Raw genomic sequence first — 17,160 nt, forward strand, 5'->3', positions numbered from 1 at the left:
TACTGGCCGTTTCTGGGTTTTGAGTGACGTTTATAGTTCGACCCATTCCTCAGCCAGCTGCCCATGGGCTGTTCCCTCTTGAATGTACCACTGAGTGCTACGGCGTACATGAGGGCCATTGCGGCCTGTGCTATGGTTGAGTGACTTCGGTTGTCACACGAACTGCTAACCTTCGAGACATATATTGAGATTCTAATCCTGACGGGGCTTTTATTTATTTTTTCTCCTGCAGAGGCGAAGCTGTAAAGATCTGTTCTTTTGTGGGTTGCTGCAATGAGTACCAGTATCCAACACATCATGCACCCGCGGGGTGACGATCAGTCATATCTTTCCTCTGGAGGCAAGAGTGGAATGGCAATCAGCATTGCATTCACCAGCCTAGCGACCATCTTCGTTTTTGCCCGAGTCTACACGCGTGCTGGCATAATGAAGCGCATGGAGTCGAACGATTATATGGTCATGCTCGCTCTGGTAAGTTATCACTGGCTAACACACACACACACACACACACACACACAGAGTTCATCAGCACTAACGTGGCGGTCCAGACATTCTCCTATGTTTTCATGGCCTTTTATATCATAGAAGCATTGAACGGAATGGGTATGCATGGCGCTGATATCCCACCACCCATCCTCCTTAAGCAGATGAAAGTGAGTATAGAAATAATTGCAGCTTCCAGCAGCTGCAGTACACCAAGACTGACATGACTTACCTCTGTCCAGGCATTCTGGATTACTATTCCATTCTACAATGCCGCACTTCTATGCGCCAAAGCCTCGATACTTCTGCAGTACTTCCGCGTCTTCCCTACTCGACGCATGCGTCTCATCACCTGGGTCATGTTAGCCATACTCGGCGTCTACGGATCCTGGGCAGTTCTGAGTGGCTTTCTCAATTGCATCCCCGTGGCTAAATTCTGGGACAAGACACTTGAAGGGTACTGCTTGGATGACAAAGGGCTGTGGTTCTCGAATGCCTCGATGCATATCACCACCGACCTTGTTATTCTGATCATCCCTATCCCGGCTCTAGCGAAACTAGATCTCCCCAAGAGACAGAAGATTGCATTGATCACCGTTTTTGCACTAGGCGGATTGTAAGCCCAGCTATCTTCCACCTTATCGGCAATTTATATCTAACCGCTGTCCTAGCGTATGCATCACCAGTATCTGTCGTCTGGTCGCCCTTAAAAAGATCGCCGATTCCACAGATCCAACCTGTACGTCTCCCTCCCACTGACCAGATACATGCAACCCAAAGAAAGGGCATAAAGTTTCTAACGAAAAATACCAGTTGACAACGTCGGCGCCGCCTCCTGGTCCGCCATCGAATGCAACGTAGGAATCATCTGCGCCTGCCTCCCCACCCTGCGACCTCTCGTATCCCGCATCGTGCCCCATCTCTTATCGACCCTAAGCAGCCGGAACCAAAGCTACCGCCGGAGCTACGGTCCCAGGCGATTCTCGCACGGACGACCCCCGACATACTGGGGCGGCGGAGCAGGGACAGGAACCGTCTCGACCACCATCACGGCGATGGATGATCTCGAGTTCGGGAGCCACTGCGCCGACTCAGAGAGGGCTCTGACACATGTCCCTCCAACAGACATTCACAGCAAGGAGAAGTTCGTGCTGAAGGAAACGAAGAGTATGGAAGATGATCCTGAAAGGGTGCAGACCGCGGTAGGATCGGCGATTTCACGATGATGGGGGGCTTTCGTGGAAGAGCCCTGGCGAGATTGTGGGACTTGTTCTCAACGCGAGAAGGAGGCTATTTTATAGAGATATCCCATTCGTTTGTGCGTTTTTTTTTTCTCCTGCGATTCTTCTTTCTTCTCGCAGGCGTTTTGAAATCGCTTGCTCTTTTTATACTCTATTGAGTCTATTCTTGGCCGTGTGTTGCTCTATATCGTTCTTTTTGTATATATACAACCTTACCAAATCACTAATAGATTACGGAGCAACATAACAAATATGTCTTGAATGCACGATGAATTGCGCAGAGAGTTATTCGATGTGAGTAAAAACAAAAAAAAGTACATGAGTATCCTGAGACAATTGAATTGGAAACTGAACAACTCTATCAAATGTATATATAGATCTAGATATTACAGATCCCACGTCGATATTCCAGATGGGGCATAAATATCCATGGAAACTTTCCCTAAGTTTCCCATAAGAGAGCATCAGAAATCTGCGAATTCCTTGTCCACCTCCTCGAAATAGTCGAAGAAGCCCTTGAACAGCTTCACGCCCAGTCCCGGATCCAAGCTACCGGTAGTCGCACGGATACTGTGCATACTCAGTTGCGGGATCCCTACATCAATGGCCCTCATGCCAATACGAGAACTGGTCATGGGTCCAATAGTCCCGCCACTACGGGAGTCATTACGGATCTGGAAGACTTGCAAAGTCGAGCCACAACGATCAGCCACACGCTTGATGAATCCGTAGCTCACACTGTCTGTTGTCATATGACCGTTAGAGTCAGCCGAAACGGCCACACCGACGTTCAGGCGGGGAGCATGGTTCTCAAGGTAGACATTAAGGAAGTTTGGGTTGACGGCATGGATGACGTCCGAAGAAACGAAGAAGCTGTTCGCCACAGTTTGAGACAGCACGTTGGGGCCGTAGTTGGGTGAAAAGGCTTCCGTGATACGCTCTATGACGCTGCTCATGAAGTTGGATCGAGCTCCCTGGCGAAGCAGGCTTCCAATTTCCTCGTCGTCAAACATACCGACCATCTTGATAGAGCTAGTTGAAGTACTATCCGGTGAGGCAAGTAGAGCCTCCTGAGCGGCATAGCAGCAGAGCTTATCGTCAATGCGACCAGCAAAAATCAGGTCCCTGTCCAGGCCACCAACCTGTGCTGGTTGACTGTCATACAACTCCAGCTCCCAGCTGATAATCGAGCTGTAGTCTGTGATACCAAGCTCCTTGGATATGACTTTAACAAGCTTCTCGGGCTGCGTGGCTGCAAATGTACCGGGCTTGATCCCGCTATCGCGGTCCGTCTTGGACGGGGCTTGCTGCTGGAAAAGATCGGAGTTATCAACGCCAATGATAGGCACCATCTGTGTCTCTTTGTTGAAGGGGCCTTGCGAGGGTGCTCCGAAGTGAGGTGCCAGGGTTGGGATCCGGGCGATAGGCCAGTCTAGCTTGACTAATTTGGACTCGACTTTCCCGGTGTTGGAGTCCTGGACCAGGACACGGCCACCAATTGAGAGATCGCGATCCCACCATGTCTCACTCAGAGCGCCTGCGTAGGGCGCGACTCCAAGTTGGAGAAAGCCAGCCTTATTGGGCAGCTTGGATACGGGCTTCAATTTGGCGGTGAGGGCATCGATATGACCTGCAACAATGGCCATTCCATTGCCACTCTTATAGTCTCTCCCAATCGAGAATGAGATGAAAGCACTGCCATTTCGCGTGACATAGTACTTCCCACCCTTCTCTAACTTGGAGTTCCACGTCTCGCGCTCGGGAAGTCGCTTATATCCCTGGCTTTCGAGTTGCCTGGTAAAGCCGTCCACCGCATGAAATATCGTAGGGTTTGCTGTCATGAATTCGCAATATGGTTTTGTGTAATCTTCCGGGGCGAGAGAGCCAGTCCTCGCCACTGGGCTCGCAATGGTAGCTGGGGTGGGCTCCGGAAGCTGGGCCGACAGGCGATAAGCCATGGCAGAATCACGGAGATCAAGGACACTCCTCTTGGTCATGTCGAAGGCTAGGAGTTGAAATTTCTTTAGTTTAACTGCTAGATATCTCGTCGGAATATGGTCTAAGCGAATTGGTAGCAAGGGAAAGGAGGAATCAAGGGGTATGGGGGAGAGTTCTGAAGAGGGGAGAAGGAGGAGAGAGCAGCTGAGCTGGAGCTGAATGGCGGTCACGCCTTATCGGGGACGCTGATAAACGATCCATCACTTCCTCGGTTTTAATTCAGGAACCGAACCAACCTCAGGCACGCCGATCCGCCAAGACGGCAGTTCGACGTCACACGCTCAATAAATGATGCAATTGGATGAATGTGTTCTTTCAAGACAATAACTACTAGGACTAGTACCGAGTATTTAGGATATTAAAAATCTTTTGAGATCATGGGGAATTCAAGGCACAAAGTATCAAACAGCGAGACTTGAAAAAGCCAACGCCGAGAAACGAACCTGGTGTATCCAGCCTGCGGCGGTTGAATCAACCCTAATCATCACTTTAACTGCTCGAACCAACATACGCATTCCAGTCTACAACACCACCCGCACATTGCTCAGTAATCGCTGGGCCCGTGGTTGTCACGACCTCCCGATTACCTCGCATAATAGAGATCCTGACAGGCCCTGTCTGCCCTTTAAAGGAGAAAGATCCGTGATTGACACCGGGGACGGCGTCAAGAACAGAATGTGGACCTGATCCAATTTGGACATGGACTTCGCTCGGCTCAGTGGCAAATACACTAACGAACACTTTGTCCTGAGAGAGCTCATGCGGCTTCATTTCTGGTTGACCTATGCCTGGGTTGTTCCCGGTTGTGCCGTCGGCGCTACCCGACTGCCCCGGGTTTAATCGGTACCAATAGACAATCTTGTCCGCATAGGATATGGGGTACTTCTGGTGGGGGGAAGCCCTGACTGGGTTACTGTGGCAGTTCGCGATGTTCCGTCTATACCCGTCAATATAATGTGGCAGAAAGGTCCGCCATGCATCATGAGGGTGATTAGCGATGTACCGCGAGGCCCCTTCAGGCACTCCAGCCTCGTAGATGGGCCCGATGTAATGCGTCTCGCCATAGTCGTTCCAACTCAAGACCTGATAAATATAAGTCTATGGAAATCGCCGACATTAAATAAAGGTGACCATACCTGGACAAGAGGCGGTTGCAGCTCAATGACCTGTTTCCAACGATAGTGCCATAGATCATCTCCGCGCCAGAGCCAATTCTTTCCCCATTGGGGGAGATTCGTGTAGAACCATGGAGCTACGGGCATCATGTATGGCTTCCCTGAAAGAGCTTTCATCCACTCCAGATCGTTTGTCACCTTCATGTCTTCTGTACCAACCGGCCAAGCATCCCAGCTAAAGGCACCGTCGATATCATTCAGAACATTGCGTATACCAGCTGGTCCCATGCTCGTCCAGCAGGGGATGAATAAACAACCCGTAGCGGACTTGATATTCGGCCAGTCACCTGCGTTGCCCACACCTTCAAATGTGGATACCAGTGGCTTCCCTTTGTAGTAGAACTGCGCCTTTCGATTCTTATAAGAATTGATGATGGTGATAACTCGATCTGCCGGCCAAGGCCCACCGGACAGGTAGTCAAACGAGATAAACAGGGAAAAGTTTCCAATCTTTTCAGCAGCATCGTATGCTGCTTGGAGGGCTCGATCGGTGTGATGGTCTTGCGGTGCAACGTTCAATGCAAATCCATCAATGTGAGCTTTCTGCGCCTCTACAATGTCCGACTCCCACTGATCTGACGTCATATAATACGCATTGCCAATCTAGTATCCGTCAGCATAGCACGACGCCCGTTTGTGAGGACTGGGCTTTTTCCTTACGATGAAGTGGGCGAAAACATTATGCGAGTCAGGCGGTGTGGGGACGGCCTGCGGTGGAGGTTGAGCAACAACGGGGGGCACTGCTAAGTGAAAAGACGATGTATGGTGAGCCTCTTAGCCTTGATGTGAAACGAAACAAGGTCTAGTTTATGTTGAGATTTCCGGAAAATTTCAAATATTAACATCTGAGAAACACAAGTATTATATGCACAGCCGGGCCTTTGAGTGATGCGTGTAGTAGGAAAGACACAATTGGAAATAAAAGCATGAATATGGTACAACAAATCAAAAAGCTATAGCTTCGAGGATGCTGTAGTGTAGAATAGCATAGGAGTGCCCTATGGGCCGAGTATAGGAGAGGTTCAATTGAACTGGCCTCTCTTCTTGGAAATGATAGAAATGCAAGTGGAGATTCACCGACCTTGTGCCATTGGGGGTTGCTGGTATTGTTGGTGGTGGTGGTGGTGATTATGATTATGGGGACGGAGTTTCTCCGGGGTATGGACATGGTCGATAATACGATCGAGATGGTGTTTCATTGTGGAACTTGACAGTGGAGCACCACGTGGCTGCGAGGAATATCGAAAGCGGAGCAAGAAATCAAAGACAAACGCTTCAAAAATGCAGCATGCTGAACACGAATTGAAGTGGCATGCAGAAGCTTGAGATATTCCAAACGCCAGAGAGGGGCGAAGGGAATTTTAAAAAGGACGAGATCCCCCTCATCTGACCGTACAGGACCCTCTCGGCAACTGAAGAACAACATAGATATCGCCACGAAGCATGGGTAGATAGGATGTGGTCTATCAGGTAGACACACATACGGACATGCATCGGTTTAGGTCTCGACTGGACGGATTTCCTCTTTCGTCTTGTCGATCGCACCGAATTGACCAGTTGTTCGACTCACATGACCGGCGCAGTTTCTTGGGCATTGGAGAGGCATAGCTTTTTGGCAATGCCTTTCTGATCTATCACTATCTCTGTTCGACCGGGTGACTATCATGCATGAAGCCTAGCTTCCCAAGCAATATTTCTCTCACCGACAAGGCTCAATCTTGAGTGGGTTTGCAAATGGCGTCATCAGCTTCAGGGCAAGTCCCACCACTGCGCTCACGCTTGAAACAGAAATGATGTAAAACAAAAATTGCCATAAAAATTTCCAATGCTGGAATATATCATTATTAAGCCAGTCGACTATGGTTGGGCGTTCCAAGAACTTTACCCCAGGCGACTCATAGTGATGTCAGTCCGGATGATGTACTTAAACAGTCACTCTTGAAATGTCGCCTTTTAATACACGCAAGCACCATCCGCAATTAGGACTGTAAGTTGATCAGAGAGCTCTTGGAACTATTCCAATAGCTGAAAATGGCCGCATCTCAAGCCGCAAATCTCGTGGAAAAAGTGATTGGGCATAGTGATAATGCCACCGTCGCAACCGATGTGAGTAACTACGACAAGGGAGCCTACGGGCAGGAAACGGGAGAGAAGATCAAGGCCACGACATGGCAGGGAAAGAACAGTGTTCAAATCGGTACGTATTGAAACATAATCGAGAAACGGCTAGCCTAACAAGTCAGCAGTCGAGATGCCAAAACCAAGAGTTGTAGATGAAGGTGATGTGATAGTCAAGGTAACTGGTAGCACAATCTGTGGAAGTGATCTTCATCTATACCATGGTATGAATCCATCCGAGTGGCCATCGATAGACTTGCCAGCTCACCCCTCGGCTTAGGTGTCATTCCTCAATTAGAGAAGGGTGATGTTCTCGGCCATGAATTTTGTGGCGTTGTCGAAAGCGTGGGACCAACTGTGAAGAAGGTCAAGGCTGGAGATCGCGTTGTTGCAGCTTTCCCAATTGCTTGTGGAGAATGCAGAAACTGTAAGGAGCAATTGACGTCAGCCTGTGAACGGACAAATGAAAACTCCATTACGAATGCGATGTATGGTAAACGGACAGCAGGTAAATGGCTTGTATCCGGATGTCTCTTGTCAGCTGAAGCTTATCTTTGTTACCCTAGGGATGTTCGGTTATAGCCATTTTACCGGGGGGTTTGCGGGAGGCCAAGCAGAGTACGTGCGTGTGCCTTACGGCGATGTTAATCTACTGCAGCTCCCAGCGGACGTTCCAGATGAGAAAGGCCTTTACCTTTCAGATGTCCTGGCGACCGCGTATCATTGTGTGGTTGATACGGGCGTGAAGAAAGGCGATGTTGTAGCTGTTTGGGGCGGAGGCCCAATCGGCCAGATGGCAGTGGAATACAGCTTTAGCCATGGGGCCACTCGTGTCATCCTTATCGATGGAGGAGAGGGAGCATGGAGGTTGGATTTTGTCAAGAGCAAGATACCAAAGCTTGAGACAATAGATTTCAGCAACCTACCAAGAGGAGAATCAATCACCTCCCAGTTAAAAAAGATTGTACCTGGAGGGCCAGATGTGGCACTGGAATGTGCTGCGGGAGAGTACGCCAAAGGATGGGCGCATTACTTTGAGATGCTTCTGGGAATGGAGACAGACACCTCGGAAATTCTGAATGAGATGATCACTGCTGTCCGGCCGTTTGGACGAATTGGCATAACCGGGGTCTACGCTGGCTACGTAAGCAAGACCTGCATATCTTGCAGATTTTTCCCTCGGGTATTGACTGATTGCTATACAGACTAACCACTTCAATATTGGTGCTCTCATGCAAACCGGTATCCGGTTCATCGGCAACGGCCAGGCTCCAGTCCAGAAATACTGGGAACACCTCTTGGAACTCATAAGGCGGCAAGAGATTAATCCATTGGACATGGTAACCCACCGTGTACCATTGGAGAATATGCCAGAATTGTACGCGGCGTTTGAGAGACGGGACAAAGGTATGCAGAAGGTTTATGTGCAGACCAAATTCTCATCACCCCCGACGGAAGGCTCGCCCCAGCTGACCGAGCTTTGAACGGATAATCTTACTATTATTTGAATTTCTACATACGAAGATTGACCTACATGCAAACTAAAAGCACAATAAGAGAGAGAGAGAGGGAAAGTAAAAGCCAAGGATGAAAAATTTCGTGCTACAGGATTGGCATTTCAATCGGCGAGGACCGGCAGATGGCAACTCGTCCAGCCAGTGTCAAGGACAGCACAGTCAATGTACGTGGAGAACGGAGTACTTTCAGCTTTCCCACAAATAGTAATCTAGTCCGAGTGTAGAGCATGTTTCTTGGATCCGAAATACAGAACCCTAGGTCCCTTAATGCTGGCTTTGCCTTACAAGCATATTCTATCCCATGAGGCGATTGCTCGCCTATTCCACGTTCTCATACTCCACATTATTGGCTTACTGCAAGGGACCCAGGGGGCCCAGAGGGACCATGTTGCCATGCACAGGTTCCCTACGAAAGTCGGTCAACCAGGGGAATCTCCGTGGTAAAATACCACAACAGTTTCAGTCCGGGTTTCGCCCGTTTGATTCCGTTGATCGGCGTCGAAACCGTGCAGGACACAAGGTCAATTAGGAAGGCAGACAATAGGTGGCTGGGATTTGAAACCCATGATATTAGTAAAACAAAGCAAAAAAAATCCCTCCCGTCCCCTCTATAAAGCATTGGTCCCAGTCAGCTATGCTAAACAAGGTTAACAGGATTCGTCTGTTCAAGCGATCGTCGATGGACGGTTTAGCGTATTACGGCATCAGATAGCCCAATGTGGTAAAGCCGGGATCAGATAAGATCAGATGATGGAGGGATGTGAAGTGCCGAATGGAAAGCATTACCATTATAGTCGCGTTTCTACGGGAGAAAAGTGACAAATGAAAATGCAAATTTTTTTTTTCAAGATATATTCTTCTTTAGTTCATAGGGAAGAGTATGACTACCTGAGATACTGATGACTTTTCTTGTAATTCGAGTTTTCCCATAGCTCTAGCTGAACCAAGAGCTAACTCAACCGTACCCGAAGATTATGAACTATGTTATGGATTTTTGATTGTAGGGAACATTCTATTGTAACACTGCCCTATTGGATTAAATCATGTAAGTTTTAGAAGAAAGAGGAGCGGAGAATAGAAAACGAAAAAGAAAAGACAAATAAAAGAAAAAAAAAAAGCCAAGGTTGATGGCGGCCACCGCGGGTGAGCAGATTCCACACTGGTCTAGTACCGAAAAGAGTATGTAGGATCCACCACATCCACTTCGTGGTTTTGAAGGAAGAGGAAATTTCAAGTTCCATGGGATTGAGGATGGAGTCTGTAGGAAATTATTGAAGTCACCACTCCAGATTAGGGTTACATACATGCTATGAGACTCGGTAAGTTTCCCACAAAACGAGGAATTATTCTTGATATGTTGAGGGTGTCCAGCGCCAGAGGGGTGTGTTCTTGTGCATACCTACTACAGCATCCAGGGTACTTTCTCTCTAGGCTCACTGCAGGGCAGAAGGAAGCTTTAGTTCATGCCCTAATACGTGCAAACGCCAACGTCTCCATTGATTGATAACCAGGGAGCAAAAGTATGGGTCAACGAATAAGGAACCCAAGCGAGTAAGTGACTCCACCATTCGCCGAAATCGGGGAGACCGCACGATAATCTAATCTGATCCGATCACCTTTTTCCAATCCTGTTTCCCCCTCTTCCTCGGCTTCCTTCTTTCCTTTCCTCTGCATTTCATATCGAGTCTATTTCGTTCATTCATACCCCCAAGAGATTCTATGCTCTGGCAGTTCGAACCCAGGGGGAATTGCTTCCAGATTGCACTTCTCACAGCTCACCAATCCTTCGTCTCGCTTACTGGCTGCAAGGGCGCACTTCCGCTCTTCCGGCCGCCGCGATCAAGTGACACCACCTGTTGGTCCGTGGACATTCTTTTCCTACACTTTCCACCCTCACCCTTATCTTCTACACCCGCATCCCGGGGTCATGACCCGCTAACTTCTACCCAGAATTCCTCTTGAAAGAAAGAGGCAATCCTGAACAAAATGGCAACTCCCGCACCCTCAATAGCCCCTGCGCCCACTCCAGCTCCGTTGGCTCCCGCAATTGCCGCCAAGCCAAACATTTCACCATCTCCCGGACCGGGTACACCCGGATCCGTCACCTCCAAGGAATGGGTTATACCACCACGTCCCAAGCCTGGCCGGAAGCCTGCCACGGATACGCCGCCTACTAAACGAAAGGCGCAGAATCGTGCGGCCCAAAGAGCGTTCAGGGAACGTAGAGCCGCCCGCGTCAATGAGCTCGAAGACCAAATTAAGAAAATCGAAGAGGAGCACGATATTCATGTGGCAGCGTTCAAAGAACAAATTTCAAACCTGTCTCATGAAGTCGAACAGTGCCGAAATGAAATGACGTGGTGGCGCGACCGATGCCACGCTCTGGAGAAGGAAGTCTCAGTAGAAAGAAGCGCGAAGGAAGCCCTTGTTAAAGAGTTCCGGTCGTCGCTCTCGGATAAAAATGTTCCTGCTGGTAGGGCACCCTTGACTCGCGTGTCCGCCAAAAAATCTAGCTCTGGACGAGCTACGAATGAAAGGTCTTCGCCGAGCAACGCAAACGGCGGTATTACCCATGATGAGCGGGAGGAAGTGCCACTGGGCTGTCCTAGTTGTTCTTCGACACATTGTCAGTGTATTGAAGATGCATTTGCAATGCCAGGCGTTGAGCCGTTGAATTCCAATCGTCTTAGCACCACTGGACAAGGGCGTGTCGAGCCTGAGATAAAGCCCGACCCGGAGGAGATGGAAATCGACTTTACCACTCGGTTTGCTGCCCCTCAACCGCAGGAAGACACTACCACGGCTGTTTCATCCCCTGCGGTTGATCCGTGCGGCTTTTGTCAGGATGGAACCCCATGTATTTGTGCGGAAATGGCCGCCCAGGAAGAGCAGCGCCGACAATCCTTCGAGAACAACCGTCTCGCACCCATTCAAAACCTGTCTCAATTCACGCCACCTCCCTCCGATGGCGACGTTCGCTCTGAAGTCACTCTGCCGTCCATTAGTCAGGCAACTAATCCCTGTGCGAATGGCCCTGGCACCTGTGCCCAATGTCTTGCGGACCCAAAGAGTACCCTTTTTTGCAAGACGCTGGCGGCCTCTCGCTCCGCCAGCGTTGCCTCCTCCGGATGTTGCGGCGGTAAAGGCGCCGATGGTGGGTGTTGCCAGTCACGCAGTTCCAACCCCCCGCGTGCTGCCGCTGCCAAATCGACATCTGGTAGATCTACGACGCCCTCACTAACACTCTCTTGCGCTGACGCGTTCACGACACTGTCACGACACCCGAATTTCTCCCGTGCCAGCGATGAAATTTCTACGTGGCTTCCTAAGCTGCATACATTACCAAATCCGAAGGAGGTTGCATCGCCCGATCGATGCTCCTCGAGGGCGGCCCTCGAGGTCGAGGCAGCGAGTGTAATGGGCGTCTTGCGCTACTTTGATCGGAGGTTTGCCGACAAATAAGCTAAAGACGTTCATGAATCCATGCCATATATTTCTTTTAATTCTTTTTCGTTCTTTATGATACCCAAACTTGACTCGCGTCTGAGTTTGTATTATACACTATCTTTTTTTTTTTTTTTTTTGAACTCATGATAGGGCGGGCTGCATTTCTTTTTCTAATATCTTCGGTCTTCGGGCCCATGTTTCCATGGTATTTGTTCTATGTTGACCTCTGTGACATGCACTGAGGGGGCTTGAATGAAAAAACAAACAGAAGCAAGGGCTATTTCTTGCTTCACTTCGAGCTTACGTTAAAAAAGGGGGGTTAGATAGATCGACATGGTATGGGATGGAACGGAATGACTACAATTCACTCCAATGATCAGATGGGTGAATGACTGGCGTTTTTTTTTTTATTTGCTTGCATTCTGGGATGATTTCGGATGACTCAAAAATAAAACTCAAGACGAACATGACCCAAAAGAACAATGTGTACGGGTCGAGCCGCGGCTCAAATGAAAACAGTCGTGTTTCATTCAATAGAGAGTTTCACTGGTTTGGATAATTAAGTTGGGATCATGTTAGTTAGATGGAATGGGTATTTCTGGGTGGCGATCTGGTTGGTTTGATGTATTTGTTTACCAACATACGAGGTGTATTTTCATCATAATGGGAACTCCTTTGAAACAGATGGAACGGATTCATTGCCACTGCTATCTGAAATGAATGGCTCTGTATAGGGAGATGAGATGGCTGATGTATCATGACGCTAAAGTGGGATGAGTGATGTACATATTCCCCATGTAAACAACCGGAACAAAAGGGAAAGGAGATTCGAAGAACTGTCAGGAAGGATATCGCCGCCGTTGATATCTACAAAATAAACACAAACAGGTCCAACGCCTTCACCCCCCTTGCGCCAGCTAGGTGGACAAAAAAAATATAGGGTGTAGAGGGAGCGAGGACTTGATTAGGAGCAGGACAAGGATGAAAAGCGAAGGGGAGTGGGTATGGTAACAAGATAAACAGGTGGGCTAACTTGAGACAACTGTGGGGGTGTCAGATACACGAATCTTCAATGCCATGCGGTTTGATCAAAAGCGGCCTCCACTGGGCATCGCTCCATCCTCCCCGACAGCACCGGGGCTTCCAAGAAAGCTGGCGCCCCAGATACCGGCAATCCCCCACATACCAATTCGCCAGCCGCGATAGAGGCCATGGATTCCCTGGCCTTGCCGTTTCCTCAGCGCAAGGGGCTTGTCGAATAAGGCCTGCGCCCTCTCAGCCTCTGGATTCGGCTGAACACCCTCCTCGTAGACAATACCCCACATCGTTCCGACAATACCCCTATATGTACGGGGTGTCGGAACGATGGTCTCGATCTCTGGGGCTGCAGAAACAGCCTCTGAGGGCTTTGCAGAAGGTAGCCTACTAGTAGGTTGTTGGCGGAGGCTTGGGGACGTGAAAGTAGCGATCTGCGCGCGACGCAGCACAGTTTCCAGAGGGAACCGGACTGCCAGTTCCAAGCCGGACCCCATGAAAGTAAACAAGTTCCACATGGACGGGTTGAGGACGGGGTCAAGGGAGAGGTACGATTTCAGGAAGAGCGGGGTGGTGGTCATTATGAAGTTCGGCAAACTCGAATGGAGGATCGTGATTGGGACTAGATGAGGGGGTACCGTGCAGTTGGGAGTCGGGATTTGTCGGATGGCACGTATAAGGGAGCGGGGTCCATGAGTGACGGGCGTGAGAATGAGGAGTGTGCGTGCCGTATCAATCGGGGAGAGGATCAATGCAGACAAGGACGTAGAGATGAATGACAGGACCAAGGTAGCGATTGGAGAGGTCGACGTCAGAATGTCTGCTGTCATAGAGGACGAAATATCGTCCTCTGGTAGTCCCACAATGGCTGACAGAAGACTGCGAATGAATGTGTTCAAGGTCGGGAGGAGTAGGGAGTAGATGAAGGTGGCATTGGTTGCTTTCCATGGGGATGTTGGTCCGCTGGTAGTCCACAACTGAGACAGTACATCCATCAGGGAGCTTGGGTTTTTGATTTTCAAAGCGTTCCGGGACGATGGGGTTGAGGGCTGAATGTAACCCATTCGATCAGTGATATGGCGTCGAGATTTTCGAGATCGTGAGTTTGAGGGTGATGAGGCGGCGGGGGTTGTCGACGTGAAGTAACTGCTCTCATCATCTGAGGATAGCGCATCCTATTTGACGTATGGCAACGTTAGCCCTCAGGTAGATTGTTTCCCCCTCTAGTCCCTCTAGGGATCCACATAGAACTTACAACTCCCTCTTCTTCTTCCTCATCCTCATCCTCCTCATCATAGAGATCGCCCTGAGCACCCGAACTTTGCCTCCGATGGCCATCCATAAGCCATTGTCCATCCTGGCTGCCCGGCACGACATAGGCCTGTAAAATGGTTTTCGCGACGTCAAACGGTTGTGCGGTCAACAGACTGGTATATTTCCAAAGTGCACGGTCCAAGGCATCTTTAATCCAGCTTGATACCGAGGGGGAGTTTTCCAAATAGTCTGAGTAGTCCAAGTCGGACAGCAAGTCGCGGGCAGAGCTTCCAAAAACATGGGCCGATGACGCATCTGGAGGGGATGAAGTGGCGTTGGCGGCCTCCAGGCCCATGGAGGGGGGGAAGTAATAAGGGCGCAGAGGATTGAGCCCTTCACGAGAAGATGACATCGTTGAGAGGGGTGTATCGAGAGATGAACGTCTTCTTCTTGTGGAAAGGGGAGGGCGGATGTTCTTGTCGGAGTTTTGGAATTGTTATTAAATTAAAATTACCGTTAAGGTCCCAAAGGCGGAGAGCAAAAAAGGTCGAGCAAAAAAAAGGTTAAGTTGGAAGCAGCGAATGATTATGTCCGAATTTCCCGCCTTCTCCTCGGAGTTACTCTTTTTTTCTCCTCCAGATTCCAATCGATTGACTTCCAATTGAAAACGTCCCTCTCCTAGACTTTCCTTTCTATACTCCTTTGCCTTTCGGCAATCTACTCTTCTGGTGTCTACTCACTATACTTTCGGTACTATAGTTCTTTGTTATCCTCGCCGCATTAGTGTTCTATAAACATGTCGTTCTGGAGAGAAACTTTCCTTAATTTGCGTCATGCCGTCCCGAAGACCGTCCCCGGGGATCGCGCATGTCGCGCCCAATCGAAACGGTTCCTTACTTATTCCTCACAGAGTCCTCGGGTGACAGCCTCCAATCAGTACGCATTGCACACTAAGAGACCTGGGTTGACTGTGAGTCAACGGCGGTCATGGAACGGATTGAACCCAGAATACCGAAGCTTTTCGGCCACCGCGGGAGTCCAACATGGACACATCACACCTCCGAAGCCCGGGGAGGAGTAAGTCATGACTTATCTATGAGGCTATCCCATGGAGTATGTGCTAACCACTTGCCTCGTTGCAGACTCAACATCTCGTTCATTGATAAGGATGGCGAGAAATACGACTTCCAGGTATCCGAGGGGGACAACTTGCTGGATATTGCGCAGGCCAATGATCTTGAAATGGAAGGTTCGCATCCCCTTGGGGCAGGGCGCAATGTTTAAGGCTGTTTACTGACTGTGGTTTTCCCCGCGCTAGGAGCCTGCGGCGGTTCATGTGCCTGCTCGACCTGCCATGTCATCGTGGAGGACCCGGACGTGTTCGACAAGATGGAAGAGCCATCCGACGACGAGAACGACATGCTGGATTTGGCATTCGGACTGACAGAGACTTCTCGGCTAGGATGTCAGGTTATCATGAGCAAGGAGCTTGACGGACTAGTTGTCCGTCTGCCCTCTATGACCCGCAACTTGCAGGCGAGTGACTTTGAGCCAAAGAAATAAACCCCACCAGGACATTGTGCCGTGATGTGGTGGTATCTGTTGGGGGGATTCAAAGCGCGTTCAAGCAATACAATGAAGCAGCATTTTAGGACGACCGAGCAAATGTCGGAGGCTACTGGTTTTAAATGTATATTGTACTATTGGGTATTCTCATCTCCATTCTATTTTGCAAGAATCTGTAAATAGGAATAACTTTTAATCCAAACGTGCAATCAAACAAATAAAAGAAAATCCCGAACGCCTAAGAGATGCCTGGTTCTTAACATATACAGAATCTCCGTTCAAGCCTCCTCGATATTCAAAGGCTTGCCCTTCTTTCCACTAATCAGCTCCAGGAATCCTTGTTTGCTGACCTCATTGACGGCTTTCTCTCGTTCGCCAATACCGATGGTACCCTTCTTCCTCTCACCCTTGGCCGCTTCTTCTCCGCGCACTTGGGCTGCACGAACCGCATTGAAAAGCTTCACCACACCACGCTGAGCGATCTTCCGAAGACGCTTCTCTTCCTCCGCGACAGCGCCAGCCTCGCCTCGTTGGATTCCCAGAACATCGCGAATCCGACCGCGATCCAATTCTTCCTGCTTCTCGGCGCGCAGTTTGGCGCGTGCTTGCTTGTCCAATTTCTCGTCGGCAAAATCGGTGCTGGCTTGCGTGGCTATTTTACTGCGTGACAGAACAGGATCCGCCCGGACAGAGGAAGGTAATTTTGTCGCCAGAATCTTAGAGATGGAGGTAGAGAACGCCGAAGGATCGTTCCGTTTGGGGACAGCTCTGTGGTCCGTAGTTGATGTCGGCATAGACGCATCCGAGTCGTAATCATCATCCTCATCCTCAGCACCAGAAGAAACGTCTGAGCCCGAAGCATCGTGCTTTTCATCCTTCTTATCATCGCTGTCAGCCGATTCGTCGCTGTCGTCTTTGTCGCTGCTCTCTTCGTCCTTTTTGTTCTTTGAAGCAATTGAAGTTTTCGTCTGTTTCGTCTGTTTCTTCGGCTTCTTTACTTCGACCTCATCCTCATCGGAATCTGCCAAACTGACAGCTTTAAAATCGGTTGGTTCGTCATCTTCCGCTTCATCGGAACTGCTGTGGTATTCGCGCTGCTTCCTGAACTTCTTTTGAGGCCGACCAGTTTTGCCCTGCAGACCTTCCAAGACCTTGCGCTTCTTTGCTGTAGTTGATAGAGGCATGATAATTAAGAATGTCAAATTTCAGCGGTGGTAATTTCTTCGTGCTGATATATAAATTGTTTGGTTCTTTTTTTTTTTTACTTTTTCTTGTAAGTCTCGAATATATTCAAAGGCGGAAGGGAAATAATGTTGTTGATTGGCT

General features: G+C 49.4%; 7 protein-coding genes across 7 annotated transcripts; 4 read left to right on the forward strand and 3 right to left on the reverse strand.

Moving 5' to 3' along the window:
- Positions 1-297: 297 nt before the first annotated feature.
- BDV37DRAFT_296389 (uncharacterized protein) lies at positions 298-1,876 on the forward strand (the record flags this gene model as incomplete). The annotated part of the gene is made up of 5 exons (XM_032090103.1): positions 298-471; positions 549-653; positions 726-1,099; positions 1,155-1,222; positions 1,297-1,876. The coding sequence occupies 5 exons, from the start codon at positions 298-300 to the stop codon at positions 1,707-1,709; spliced, it is 1,134 nt and encodes a 377-aa protein (XP_031938456.1). The 3' UTR covers positions 1,710-1,876.
- A 312-nt stretch (positions 1,877-2,188) lies between these two features.
- On the reverse strand, positions 2,189-6,096 carry BDV37DRAFT_273903 (glycosyl hydrolase family 71-domain-containing protein; the record flags this gene model as incomplete). Its single annotated transcript, XM_032085134.1, has 5 exons — positions 2,189-3,658; positions 4,248-4,805; positions 4,859-5,500; positions 5,558-5,637; positions 6,042-6,096. 5 exons carry the CDS (start codon positions 6,094-6,096, stop codon positions 2,189-2,191), a joined length of 2,805 nt encoding a protein of 934 aa, XP_031938457.1.
- Positions 6,097-6,814: 718 nt separating this feature from the next.
- On the forward strand, positions 6,815-8,499 carry BDV37DRAFT_296391 (zinc-dependent alcohol dehydrogenase; the record flags this gene model as incomplete). Its single annotated transcript, XM_032090104.1, has 5 exons — positions 6,815-7,094; positions 7,144-7,239; positions 7,296-7,523; positions 7,582-8,159; positions 8,221-8,499. Exons 1-5 carry the CDS (start codon positions 6,929-6,931, stop codon positions 8,497-8,499), a joined length of 1,347 nt encoding a protein of 448 aa, XP_031938458.1. The 5' UTR covers positions 6,815-6,928.
- Positions 8,500-9,827: 1,328 nt separating this feature from the next.
- hapX (bZIP transcription factor HapX) lies at positions 9,828-12,116 on the forward strand. Its single transcript, XM_032082783.1, has 2 exons — positions 9,828-10,391; positions 10,483-12,116. The coding sequence occupies exon 2, from the start codon at positions 10,519-10,521 to the stop codon at positions 11,992-11,994; it is 1,476 nt and encodes a 491-aa protein (XP_031938459.1). The 5' UTR covers positions 9,828-10,391; positions 10,483-10,518; the 3' UTR covers positions 11,995-12,116.
- A 537-nt stretch (positions 12,117-12,653) lies between these two features.
- Positions 12,654-14,929, reverse strand: BDV37DRAFT_255956 (mitofusin complex protein UGO1). Its single transcript, XM_032082784.1, has 2 exons — positions 14,270-14,929; positions 12,654-14,189 (listed from the first exon to the last, which is right to left on the reverse strand). Exons 1-2 carry the CDS (start codon positions 14,678-14,680, stop codon positions 13,068-13,070), a joined length of 1,533 nt encoding a protein of 510 aa, XP_031938460.1. The 5' UTR covers positions 14,681-14,929; the 3' UTR covers positions 12,654-13,067.
- Positions 14,930-14,950: 21 nt separating this feature from the next.
- On the forward strand, positions 14,951-15,976 carry BDV37DRAFT_187755 (ferredoxin family 2Fe-2S iron-sulfur cluster binding protein). The gene is made up of 3 exons (XM_032079598.1): positions 14,951-15,345; positions 15,411-15,517; positions 15,587-15,976. Exons 1-3 carry the CDS (start codon positions 15,065-15,067, stop codon positions 15,829-15,831), a joined length of 633 nt encoding a protein of 210 aa, XP_031938461.1. The 5' UTR covers positions 14,951-15,064; the 3' UTR covers positions 15,832-15,976.
- A 1-nt stretch (position 15,977) lies between these two features.
- Positions 15,978-17,072, reverse strand: BDV37DRAFT_187756 (rRNA-processing protein RRP15). Its single transcript, XM_032079599.1, has one exon. The coding sequence runs from the start codon at positions 17,016-17,018 to the stop codon at positions 16,113-16,115; it is 906 nt and encodes a 301-aa protein (XP_031938462.1). The 5' UTR covers positions 17,019-17,072; the 3' UTR covers positions 15,978-16,112.
- Positions 17,073-17,160: the final 88 nt, after the last annotated feature.

This window comes from Aspergillus pseudonomiae (genome assembly GCF_009193645.1).
Source record: "Aspergillus pseudonomiae strain CBS 119388 unplaced genomic scaffold BDV37scaffold_68, whole genome shotgun sequence".
NCBI lineage: Eukaryota > Fungi > Ascomycota > Eurotiomycetes > Eurotiales > Aspergillaceae > Aspergillus > Aspergillus pseudonomiae.